The sequence below is a fragment of the Mya arenaria genome, chromosome 6, assembly GCF_026914265.1.
Source record: "Mya arenaria isolate MELC-2E11 chromosome 6, ASM2691426v1".
Taxonomy (NCBI): domain Eukaryota; kingdom Metazoa; phylum Mollusca; class Bivalvia; order Myida; family Myidae; genus Mya; species Mya arenaria.
The window spans coordinates 24,298,618-24,312,590 of record NC_069127.1 but is presented as its reverse complement, the minus strand read 5'-3'; the positions used below and the strand labels follow the sequence as shown (position 1 = coordinate 24,312,590).

The window sequence follows — 13,973 nt, the reverse complement described above, 5'->3', positions numbered from 1 at the left end:
AGTTGACTTTTGGTATGCTTTAAGTATAATCGAGCAAAAAGAAACAAAGAAACAAGAGGGCCATGATGGCCTTTATTCGCGCACATGTGTGAATGTTTTAAAAACAATTTATGATAATGAATGCGTGTGTTGGTCTAAGGCAATGTAACACGGGATTAAGCTATGATCGAGCGTTGTCAAATGTCGTAGTGGTTAAGGTCATCCCAGCAGAACATCAAATCCTTGTTATCAAAACTGTGCACATGTTCAAAATTCCAAGGGACTGGGACAGGCTTTGACCCAAGGGGCATATTTTGAACAAACTTGGCAGAAGGCCATCATATTATGCTATGTAACACATATCAAAGGTCTGGGCATTGCGGTTAGAAGAAGATTTCCTTATATAATTATAAAGGAAAATTGTGATCCAAGGTGCGGAGCCAGTTTTTAACCCAGGAGCATAATTTGAACAAACTTGGTAGAGAACCACTATATGATGCTACATACAAAATATCATGGGTCTTGGCCGAGCTGTTTTGGACAAGAATATTTCAAAGATTTCCCTATATATTATATATAATATATATTTCCAAAACAGGTGATTCCAAGTGCGTGGTCAATTATGACCTCAGTTGCTTTATTTTAACAATATTGGTAGAAAGCCACTAGACTATGTTACAAAACACAATCAAAGCTCTAGGCCTAACGAGTTTTGCCAAGATATTTTAAAAGTTGTTTTCCTTTTTGCTCAACATGTCTCAGCAAGGCCCTGTCCAATTCCTCAGGTCCAACGTTGCCGTTTTTAGAGTAAATTAACTCGAAGAAATAGCATCGATGCCCCTTACGGTAAATTCATTTTTTTATCTAGAAAATAAATATAAGTTCAAACAACCCATGTGCATAAAGTTCTGAAAAACTATCAATCGAGCATGTCCGAGGTGAAACGATTGTTCCGAGCATGCCCGAGGTGTAATGATTGTTCCGAGCATACCCAAGGTGTAACGATTGTTCCAAGCATGCCCAATGTGTAACGATTGTTCCGAGCCTGCCAGAGTTGAAACGTTTGCTCCGAGCATGCCAGAGGAGTAACGATCGTTTCGAACATGCCCGAGGTGTAACGACTGCTCCGAGTATGCCTAATTTATTACAATTGTTTCGAGCATACCCAGGGTGTAACGACTGTCCCAAACATGCCCGAAATCTAACGACTGCTCCGAGAATGGCCGAGGTGTAACGATTGTCCCTAGCATGGCCGAGGTGTAACGATTGTTCCGAGCATATCCGAGTTGAATCGATTGTTCCGAGCAATCTCGAGGAATAACGATTATTCCGAGCATATCCGAGGTGTAACGATTGTTCAGAGCATGCTCGAGGTGTAACGCTTGTTCAGAGCATGCCCGAAATGTAACGCTTGGTCCGAGCATGCCCGAGGTGTTATGATTGTTCCAAGTATGCCCAAGATGTAACGATTGTTCAGAGCATGCCCGAAATGTACCGCTTGTTCCGAGCATGCCCGAAGTGTAACGATTGTTCCAAGTATGCCCAAGATGTAACGATTGTTCCGAGCATGCCCGAGGTGTAACGCTTGTTCAGAGCATGCCCGAAATGTACCGCTTGTTCCGAGCATGCCCGAGGTGTAACGATTGTTCCAAGTATGCCCAAGATGTAACGATTGTTCCGAGCATGCCCGAGGTGTAACGATTGTTCCGAGCATGCCCGAGATGTTACGATTGTTCCGAGCATGTACGAGGTGTAACGATTGTTCCGAGCATGCCCAAGGTGTAACGATTGTTCCGAGCATACCCAAGGTGTAACGATTGTTCCGAGCATGCCCAAGGTGTAACGATTGTTCCGAGAATGCCCGAGGTGTAACAATTGTTCAGAGAATGCCCGAGGGGTAACGATTGTTCAGAGCATGCCAGAGGTGTAACTATTGTTCCGAGCATGCCCAAGGTGTAACGATTGTTCCGAGCATACTCAATGTGTAACGATTGTTCCGAGCATGTACGAGGTGTAACGATTGTTCCGAGCATGCCCAAGGTGTAACGATTGTTCCGAGCATGCCCAAGGTGTAACGATTGTTCCGAGCCTGCCAGAGTTGAAACGTTTGCTCCGAGCATGCCAGAGGTGTAACATTTGTTTCGAGTATGCCCGAGGTGTAACGATTGTTCCGACCATGTACGAGATGTAACGATTGTTCCGAGCATGCCCGAGATGTAACGATTGTTTCGAGCATGTACGAGGTGTAACGATTGTTCCGAGCCTGCCCGAGGTATAACGATTGTTCCGAGCATGCCCGAGGTATAACGATTGTTCCGAGCATGCCCAAGGTGTAACGATTGTTCCGAGCATGCCCAAGGTGTAACGATTGTTCCGAGCATGCCCAAGGTGTAACGATTGTTCCGAGCATACCGGTTACATTATTTTTTTGGTCATTGTTCAAGGTTGAAAAATGACAGTGACAACTTTTTAACATCAAACATTCATTCAAACAGCAGTTAAAAACAGAGTTATCTGATAAGGTTGTCTTCGCAATTTTCACAATTGAAGAATACAGAAATACTTTTCTGATTTGTTGCATTTTGGGTTCATTTCAGCCTTAAACATGACGTTTATAGTAGTTCAACATACTGTCATTTTTTTCGTGTGTGTGTTTTTTTCGTTAAAAGGGTCTTCTAAACAGATGATTAGTTTTCCCGCTGATGCATCTGAAAACACTATTTTATCATTATTGTATACTATGTTATCAAAATTGCAGAAAAAAATCAATTTAAGTATAAAACAATAGTTTGGGTTTAGCGGGGAGCGGACCCACGCCGATAGAGTCAAGCAATAAAATAAAAAACAACATCTCAACTACTAAGCCACAAAGACTTATACAGCAGTGATAGATTTTCAACATTACAATAATAACAGAACATAACATATATGTTTTTTTTTCCGTTCAAACATTCTACATAATTACACTGACTGTCAGAAACATTAAAACTGCACGTGTTTATATGTGTATCAGTCTAAATCAAATAAAGAATCAAAAATGGGTTTAAAATTGAGAACGTTTAAAGTATCACTTGAAAGGGAGTGCAAAATCTTTAAATTTAATGTATTTGATAGTTGAGCACTCTACTTTGAGTGCAAATGAATATTAAAGAAAGCCTGAAAAGCCATATCTAAAAACAAATTAATTAAATCAGACATAAACATTTCATGTTTTTGTTGAAACTGTTGGCCGATAAATTTCAAAACAGTTTGACAGAATGAATAAAGTTGAATTATGAAAAACTTCTTTCCTTCTTTTCATTTTATTTAATTTTTCAATTATTTACTATAAAATACTGTCAAAATCAACATACCCATTGGGACAAATCATATGTTGCTCTTATTGGAGAAGAAATATATCCATGGGGGGAAATTTACAAACCCTTCAGATTCAGGGCAAATTTGACGCCGATAGTAAATTTATCCCCGGGGGTACGGCGTTTATATACACATATTTGCCACCGATTGTAAATCCCGTTATATAAAAGCAGCATAAGTCATCCAGACTTATTGATCACAGCATCAGTATATACGTTATACGCTTCCGTATAAATCTGCTTTTCCAACGAATACCCGAGTCATTAATGTGTTTATATCTCTGCCATGCAATATTTTTAATGTTTTAGTGGGTGGCTCTAAGATTAATCGGAAGTACCGAAACTTAGGTGCACTTAATGGCCATAAACTATGTGACCTACAATTACCAAACATTCCAGTAAAAATGCAAGTAAACCAGCATCAAAAGATTTATTTCTATAGCAGCAGTATCAGCAGAGTTATTGTCCTTGGTTTAGCAAACAATTAGTGTGTTGAAAATATGTACGGTAACACCGGTTTAAAATTTATTACCTTTTCAATCCTGGAAACTACACGATTGATTATCAAACGAATATTGTTGTCATTTTTCAACATTAAATTAAGAAACGACTATAGTTGATCTTTTTTTAATTCAAACGTTGGGAAAACACAATTCATACAACTATACTGGAAAACATTTGACATGTATATAAAAATATCTTTCATATGAAAAAACCCCAATTGTTTTGCGATTTTTTGATATTGAAAAGGGGGGGGGGGGCGAAGAAAAAAATAAAGAAAAAGCCCATAAAAAGATTTGATTAATGATGAGTTGATCATTTTTAACGAGAGTATGAAGGGTCGGCGTCAGTTTTTAACATTGAAAAAAAATAGCTGTTGAGATATGTCCCCTGGGGTCCATTTTCAAAAAGGACAAAATTTAATGTTACACCGGATATGGCCAAGATGTTACGAAGTGGCATGAACACCTTCACTACTTTCCTCTATTAGAAATGTGAAACAGTCTAAATCCAAGCAAAACATATAATAATTTTGTTAAGAAAATGGTTTCAACACAGTATTACATCTATATGGTTTCACATTTTAAAAAGCAAAATTCACAGAGCAAACGTTTTGCGGAATTTGAATTAAGGCCACACCAAATTAATGTTTAGTTCCTCGGATTTTTGCCAAAACAAATTGGAGCAAGCGAGCGAAAAAAAATAAAAATAAAATTTTGTCAGTTTTCATAAAAACCGAAGCGAGCGAAGAGCGAAAAATATATTTTTCCTTATTTTCAATATAGATAAGAAAGATTGTTCAAAATAATTGCCCTTAAACCCATTTTAATGCCATCATGAACTGAACCTCTAATGGACATTGGTAAAATGTCGGAATACATACTATTTATTCATCCGTGTTTAGTACAAACATTATATGGATAAATCTAATTTCTTATATAATTAAAACGTACTTTAATATGATGATCATTCATTATAATAAATAACCCTGCTTTTAGTAAAAAGTTTGAAACGACTTATATAAATCTACCTGAATCAGTTTAACATAATATGCAACTGTATTTAGACAGAACTTAAGATTGATTATGAATTTGTAAAAAATGATCACTTATACACTGGCATCATCAAACATCAGACTCCATATAACATAGAACAAATTTTGTTTTTATTATCACAGGAAATGCAATGACAGGTGCTTATTAAAACAAAAAAAACAAGGGTATTTTCAGAGTACTTTTTTGGTTATTTAGATGTTTTTATGCACCAGCTAATTGTATATGCCACCCCCCCCAGTCCGGTATAGCAGGGACTTTGACTTCCGGTCTCTCAAAACCCGAGTAAAATAACCGACCTGCAGGTACACACTGCTGGTAAAATCCCTGCCAAATGGCCCCGCAACCCCGAATACCTATGTGAGGCCCATTCCCGATTATTTTCAATGTGAAGACAAAACCACATTCACTAGGCACTGCGGGCCACCTAAAAGGTAAAAACACAGCCCATTGCCTCTGCTGTCACCGGTATACCCCTGGAACAAGGGCGAGGGGTGGGCGGGGCAGTGGTTACAATTGACAAGTGCATTACAATCCCGGATTATGTTGCAAATAAAAACAAAATATAAGGTGATAAACTTAGGCTTACTTATGTTGAGGTATATCCCGACCAGTGTTTATATCTCTATTTGTCACATATTGTGAAAGATATTTGTTCAAAACTGTTGCTTTGTCAGAATTTGATCAAAAATGAGCTTGATACATCAATTTGGACCAAACAATGACTCATGTTCCAGCTAAGTTGACCTGTGACATCTTCAGCATCGTCGTAACGAGGTAAAATGTTGGTCCCTTGTATTATGACTTGAATAAAATAGTACTAAGTTGATCATTCCGATTTCCATTCAAAACGAGTCACTAATTACGCAATATAATCGCTACCAGTCTCTATTGCATAATGATTGCTTTAAATAATGATCGTTTAGTGCATGAGACGACCAACAATGACTTCAAGCATGCTAAAAGCATATTTATTGTCAAAAATAAGATTTAATTTACAAACTTCGAGCCACATTGTTTATACCGGAAGCGGCCATTTTGATTGAATTTATTGAAACCCATGCTAAACCGATCGATATACAGTATAAAAACACTACGCATCGGTAACTTCCCTTTACAAAAACACGAAAACTAGCGTAGAAAAATTATACTTGATTATTTTTAGCCTTTTTATAAATTATTACCTGAAAAAAATCTGCTTGGCGATCAAAATGGAGGTGCGGGCGCACAAAAAAATAAAAAAATTTTTTTTTACATTTTCAAAAAAATAGGAGCGGTAAATCCGCGGAACGAAATATCAATTTGGTGTGGCCTAAGATTACATTATTGATGATATTCGTTAATTTCCGTAAATGATCTAACATTACAATTGTATCGCTATAACGGAAATAAATTATGATCACAAACCGACAAAAAGGAAATTAAAAGTATTGTGATTACTGTTATAAATAACTTATTATATTATTATTCTCCTTATTTTCACCTGAAAGTGAATTAAACATTGTTACATGTTATAAGGCACAAAGTTGTTACACCATGACGACGATGTTAATGTAATTATAATGTAAGATAAAGCATATACTTTAAAACTGATTCTATATTTTCTGGGTCTGTGGCTATTATGATTAACGCGATGTACACAATGCACTGAAGATTTTTCTATTATTTATTTTTATTAAAAAAAACTAAGCAAAACGTACTCGGCAATCAGACGGTCAATTTGTACCAATCATCCAACAGCCGTTTTAAACAATACATTTTTCGACATTGCAACGAGTTTCGTTTTACATCGTTCCTGCGAGCGTATTTTAAAGGTTCGTATTAATTCGATAGTTTAAGCGCAAACTGTACATGTATGGATGACTTGCAGGGACATAAGACCGCCTCTTCAGTGGAAGGTTCCCAGTAACGTCAGTGTATATGCCAAATCATTTATGACATAAGTCGGCTCCCATAGATGTTGCGCTTCATTTGAAAATCAGTTGACGGATTTCGGCTTCAAAACTAAAAATGCCCATTTTCAAAAATTAGCATTATAATTATCCGTAACTGTTGAACGTATTATGAAACCACGTGAATTCAGTATTGTTATACCGTAATATTGACATTCTGAAGAGATTTTGGAATTTAAGGAAATTATCATTATGATTACCACGATAAGCTAATTTTTTTATTAAGTAAAATCAAGAAATTTGGCTCCATGAAGTAGGCTACCTCAACTTGATATGTTTAAGAACTTTCGAAAAATCGTGGCCAGGTGTTATTCACTTACCATAACTCTTGCGTATTCCAAAAAGGTTGAATGTGTAAATCCAACACAATTTAAACACTTGCCGGTATTCGAGTCTGAGAATACTTCGAAAGCGAGATAATTTTTCTGCTTTCACCCCGAATCAAATGTGAATAAAGGACACACAGTTTCGGTGAAGAAAACTCCCCAAAAAAAAATGTATAAACCATCAACAACGTTTCACAAATTCTCACTCTCTTTCAAAATGAAGCAAAATGAGAATAACACAAATATCCCCACTAACGCTAGCATCGACTCGTAAACAAGTATTTGCCAGTAGACCGGCTCTCATGAAGGTTTGTGAAGATTAGGGGCATAAACAAAACCAGATAAGGCCTTAAACAAAATATTAAGTGTTTGCAATCCTACGACCGACCCGACAAAATCGACCAGACCAAACTATTTGATTTACTAATGGGCAATGATAAATTATTATTATTATTATTATTATTATTATTATTATTATTATTATTATTATTATTATTATTATTATCATTATTATCATCATCTTAATTATTATTATTATTATTATTATTAATTATTATTATTATTATTATTATTATTATTATTATTATTATTATTATTATTATTATTGGTGGTGGTGGTGGTGGTGGTGGTGGTAGTGGTGGTGGTGGCGGCGGCGGTGGTGGTGGTGGTGGTGGCGGCGGTATTAGTAGTAGTAGTAGTAGTAGTAGTAGTAGTAGTAGTAGTAGTAGTAGCAGCAGTAGCAGTAGCAGTAGCAGTAGCAGTAGCAGTAGTAGTAGTAGTAGTAGTTTTCAGTAAACAACTCATACCAATCCGTAAGTATTATAAACCGCTCGCAACAACATGTTAGTATCCGTAAACTGCTCGTAAGAATCCGTTAATGACTTGTAACATTATTTCCGATAAGTTACGGTAAGTTACGGTAAGTTTACAATTTCTTAATGGATAACTCGTAACTACTCCACCCTAAACAGGTCGTATCTAACACGTAAAAGCTTCGATGAATAGAAATATTTCGTAATACACTCGTCAGATGCCCGTTATCTGCTCGTAGTTATCCGTGACAACTCGTAACAAATCGTGGAATTTTGCCGTACAAACTCGTAATAATCCGTAAATAGCTCGTTATAACTCGTAATACAGCTCTTACATAAGGTCGTAAAAGTGGGCAAATAGTGGGTATCCATGAATTTGTGCGGTCTGTGAGGACTCGTAAGAAAAATCCGTTAATATAAAAGGCGCATAAATTAAGCATCGTGCCCTATATTTGACCGTCACGTAACTTGATCTACCTGAGTTGAGTTTAACCGGTCCATGTAGTTCGTTTCGTTTACTTTATAAAAAATATACATGAACTATTTAAGTGATTTCTGTATTTTGAAAAAAAATATCGGTCGCCCCAAACAAAATCTACTTCGCTCGTAATCTACCTCGTCGATATCCACCTCGTAGAAATCTACATCGGTCGTAAACTACATCAGTCGAAATCTACATCGGTCGTAAGCTACCTCGGTCGAAATCTACCTCGTCGAAATCTACCTCTGTCGAAATCTACCTCTGTCGAAATCTACCTCGGTCAAAATCTACCTCAGTCGAAATCTACCTCGTCGAAATCTACCTCGGTCGAAATCTACCTCTGTCGAAATCTACCTCTGTCGAAATCTACCTCGGTCAAAATCTACCTCAGTCGAAATCTACCTCGTCGAAATCTACCTCGGTCGAAATCTACCTCAGTCGAAATCTACCTCGTTCGTAAGCTACCTCGGTCGAAATCTACCTCAGTCGAAATCTACCTCGGTCGTAAGTTACCTCGGTCGTAAACTACCTCGGTCGTAATCAACCTCGTTGAAATCTACCTTAGTCGAAATCTACCTCGGTCAAAATCTACCTCAGTCGAAATCTACCTCGTCGAAATCTACCTCGGTCGAAATCTACCTCAGTCGAAATCTACCTCGTCGAAATCTACCTCGTTCGTAAGCTACCTCGGTCGAAATCTACCTCAGTCGAAATCTACCTCGGTCGTAATCTACCTCGGTCGTAAACTACCTCGTCGAAATCTACCTCGTTCGTTACCTCGGTCGAAATCTACCTCAGTCGAAACTTACCTCAGTCGTAATCTACCTCGGTCGTAATCTACCTTGGCCGAAATCTACCTCAGTCGAAATTCTACCTCGGTCAAAATCTACCTCAGTCGAAATCTACCTCGGTCGTAATTTACCTCAGTCGTGAGAGGAAAAACGAAAACAATTTTAAGTTTAGCCTAATGTTGTCAGAATTGAAGGCGTGTAAACAAAACTTGCATAACCGAGCCTGTTATCAGTTCAGAATGAGTTTACGCCGCTGCCCAAGGTCTTATCACGCTTCGCCAGAGAAAGAAAATTGGCCGGTGCTTTGAACCCTGGGCAGACGATCGATGAAAAAGATAGCCACCCTAGCGCAGAAACAGAAATCACTTTTAAAACAATGTTCCATTATGCGACGTAAAATTGTTATTATATGTCGCTGACAGCTCCCGGAAGACTGGACAATTACTTTATATCAATATACTGGGTTGTTAGCTTGAATGTATTGTTTGAAATGAGAATAAACTTAATATAATTCAGAAAAAGCATTCTAAATTATTAATGCGTACGAAAAAAAAATGGTTTCGCCTTCGCCCGCTCTTGTTTTTAAACGAAATGTCGACATGGAAAATCGTATTTATATTTCTCTCGCTATCTCTATTTTCGTTTTTGCCAAAATATGCTGAACGAAAACATAAATCGGTGTGGCTTAATAAAAAATGAAAAACAAAAAATAACCAGAGACTGGTGTTGTCGGATCTAATAGATAATAAATAGTGTTACGGTATTCCTATTAGATAGTTTCCCAATTCACAAAGATAACTCATGATTTCAGTGACTAAGCCGTACCATGTTTTCATAATACATTGCCAGCGATTCTTTGAACCTTTTAGATAAACGGAAAAGACGATCGATAAAAAGGATAGCCATACTCCTTAAACGCAGCTGTTTCTACAAAATAGTTTCAAAATAGACACAAAGAAAATATTTATTTACCTGATCCATGTGTCCGGGAAATCACTTGTATTAAGGAAGTTTTGTTTTAATATGATACTTTATACACTTAAGAATGTTTGAGTCACAAAAAAGCGTCCATCCACATACTAGAATATCCTTAAATTGACTAACAGAAAAGCAGCATTAACGCACGTGTTTGCTTTAACCTCTGCGCATGACAACTTCTAATTATAGAAAATAAGGAAAATATTCCATGTTGAATGAATACCAATATCGAAAAAATCGTGTTTTGTTTTTGTATAACTATGAACAAAATATACTATAGGCAAGCGGTAGCTGTAGGTAAAGGTTCAGGAAGATTGTTCCACTGAATAAATCAGAAAACGATTTAGGTGCAGGCAAGTGTGTGCGTGTTCCTTTGTCAGTAGACGGATCCTGTTACACAATGCGCTGTTGAGTATAAAATTCAAACACAAGAGGCTTTATTTAACGAGCGCCCTCTCCGATTTAACGTTGGTTACAGTCTTTAAATCGAATTGATTTGTTTAATAAATATAGCCATTCTATTTGCTTGTTTGAATAAACAGTGACATAATCTTGTTAAAAATCACGGTTTGAAGGGTCACATTTTTCGAAATTTGATATGCTTATATCTGTTAGCAAAAATACAAGTTTAAATTTGATAATTTAAGAATGGTTAATTATGATTATCATAATAACGAATCATTTTCGAAGTTTATAAAGTAAAAGTTATTTTACTGTAACGCAAATAATAGAAAAAAAATGAGCTTAGTCGGTTTATAGGGGACTTTCGATTTTTTTTGAAAATGGGGCCGGACCCTATAAAACATGCATGAGAGCTAAATAACGTTGCAATCTAATGAATGTATTTCAATAAAGTGGTCTTTAAATTCGTACCGTATAACCCCATACGTCCCATTTTATAACCTGTCATGTAAAAAAGTAAATCAGACGATACCTGATTTCGATTTGCGGTGCCTAAGTCTGAGTGTCTAAACATTTGGGTTTTCAATTTCTGCCTGAGAGCGAAATGACTTAATCAACCAATCACGCAGCAACAAAATCTATAGTTGTGCTAATATTAGCATTTCCTCAAGGGTTCCCAACTTATGATATCTTAGTTTTAACACTCCTAATGATTTTCCACACTTTATTTTGTCATACAAAAAGTGCACTTGACAAAAACATGAGCGAGTACATTTCAGGAATAGTTAAAGGTTGTAAGTGTGTATTTACCATAACTCAAATGATTAAATGCGACACATTCATATTCCTTTCACCAGTTTAGTGGGCGAGATTATATCTTGTCTAATGACCTAGACTCTTTTTAAATCTACCGATTTACCTATTCAAGATAAAAAAAACCCTGCTGATTGCTGATTTACCAAAATAAATGTATAGCAGATTACTTTCATGGTATTGGACAAAAATATAATTGTGAACACTAAATCCACTTAATACCATCAACAAGAAACATTGGTCACCTTCAGGTCATACATTTGCAACGTATTGATGATATTTAGTGTTGTTAAGACAAGAACCATACCCTCGGTATAAGATGCAGACAAGGAAGATTTACATTAAATTACTTTATTCAGGTTGTAAAAATGACTCATGTAAACCCGACAAAATTTCCGGTTGTCATTTAACGCAATAATGTATTATATACACTCAATAAATTTCTTATCGGTCATTTATTTAATATAGAATAAATACAATCGTCAATACTCGTCATTCACAGCATATATTAAGATAAATATGAAATAAAACACTAAAGAAGATAAGGACAAATCTAATTTTTATTTTGTTCTTCAAAGTGAACGTATGTTGTAGACTAAGTGAACTCTGAAGACTACGTTACCTTTGTAGACTACGTTACCTCTGATCATGAATGCAATGCTTTAACGTCAGGAAGTTTTAGTAAAAGCATTGAGCACCGTTCTTTTAGATAAACACTTCTATATCATGGTTGATCATTAAGCGACTATAAATTAAATGGTAGATTTTCATCCCGCCTGCCCCCGGTCTTTTTCCGCCGCTTCTTAAATTTTATTGATTCAAATAAAATGTAGGGTCTGTATTTGTGTCTCGGCCCGGAACTGTCCGCGAACGACGTTTATTCATACCTACGGTGTCGATGTGTTACGATCGAATTCGTGGTTCATCTAATACGCATGTATTAAGACCCCTGTGTAATTAGAGAGAGCAGGAACCGGTGAAACAGTCAACTAAAAAAATAATAAACAAAATGTCACCCCAATTTAAAAAACAAATGGATGAAAATCTAGCAATTAATTTATATTGTCCCTACGATACCTCTAATCATAATTACTATATGCATTGCCTTAACGTCATGAAACATCAGCAATAGCGATGAAAAGTGTTCTTTCAGATAAAAAAATCTTTATGCTGTTTACTCTATACGTTGGGCTAATTTTGTTTCTCGTCTGGAGAGGGAATTAATTATGAGTCACTATTATTTTGGACTCGTCCCTCTAATTGGATTTCATTCCAATATTCATGCGGGGGCTTACGACTTTTCAATTTGATGGTAATATAAATCATGTAGCTCGTTTATCTTTCTTGTAAGATATTTCAAGATGAGGTGTCGCAATTTTTTTTTTAATTTATCTGATTTAAATCATATCCTAATTTATGCGCGTTGCTATTGGTATTGCCGTGCATATTTTTATTGTACGCATGTAGTGTCGTAATACGAAGATTTTTTTCTCTTGTTTATCCCAAAATGTTATATGGTGTAGAAACGAGAGGGGTGACCCTACCTTAGGACACTTTTGAAAAATACATAAGAATTCTAAAGCTTGATACAGATGAGCGGTAGAATGTTGCGCATTGTGGCGGGTATTCACAAGATCGTCGTTATTTTCTCATCGATGTTACCAAACGTATGTCTTGAAAGAGCACTTTTAAAGGATTTTTCAAATTCAATAAAATTACGACACACTTTTACCAATAAAAGGTTGTGTATTAAATCACTTATTTTGAGATTCAAGGGGAAGCAATATTGAGGTGTACGGTAACGCCCGGGAGGACTGGAGTATACATGGGAACGTCGCAATCGGAACACCTCGGCCATTATCCAACAGAATCTTGAAGGAATGTAGTCACCATTACGTCACATGTACTTCCGTTGTGTGGAAAATTCTCAATAAAAAAAAATGTTCTTATGATTGATAGACATGTTTTCACATGCTCAATACACTGTAAATAAAAAATATCATTATTCCTGAAACTTTTATACCTTAAGTATCTATTCTTGCTTGATTTATCATTTAGAGTAGAGATTAAAGCATAAACCGCTGCCTTATAGTTGAAAGGTCATTTTGGAAGAACTGTCATGGCGGACGGTGCAATTTTTAGAGTTTGTTTTTCAAGTGGAGCGAGGAATAGCTTGACCCCCCTTTTATTGGCTTAAAAGGTAATTTAAAGCTTGTACTTTAAGAATATATATGGTTATCATATTTAATTATATAGGGAATAACAATGGTGGTGTGTAACCTGAAGTTTACCGGAGATGGCCGATTTGTTACGATTTGGTTTCGTCGGTGAAACGTATAAGCAATTATAAAAAGGGATGCTCATTTGGACAGCCAAAAATTTCAAAATATTCAAAATAAAATCTGTGTATTTCTTTACGATAATTAAATGGTAACTTACCGTGACTTCTACTTTATTCAATTCATGATTAGATTTAAATTAATTTAATTAAGTTTACAATTTCATGTCATAAATTAAATTTAAACTGCAG

At 36.2% G+C, this 13,973-nt stretch overlaps 1 protein-coding gene across 2 annotated transcripts in view; it reads right to left on the bottom strand.

The window, feature by feature from the left end:
- Window positions 1-10,539, bottom strand: part of LOC128237222 (sodium- and chloride-dependent GABA transporter 1-like) — a 38,956-nt gene extending 28,417 nt beyond the window's left edge. The window contains exon 1 of one of the 2 annotated variants that reach the window (XM_052952566.1): window positions 10,223-10,539. In XM_052952566.1, the coding sequence (XP_052808526.1) occupies window positions 10,223-10,231 (9 nt within the window). In that variant the 5' untranslated portion in view covers window positions 10,232-10,539. Of the gene's footprint in view, window positions 1-7,160; window positions 7,450-10,222 lie in introns of those variants that run through there. The other variant, XM_052952567.1, reaches the window with a different exon arrangement.
- Between the last annotated feature and the right edge of the window lie 3,434 nt (window positions 10,540-13,973).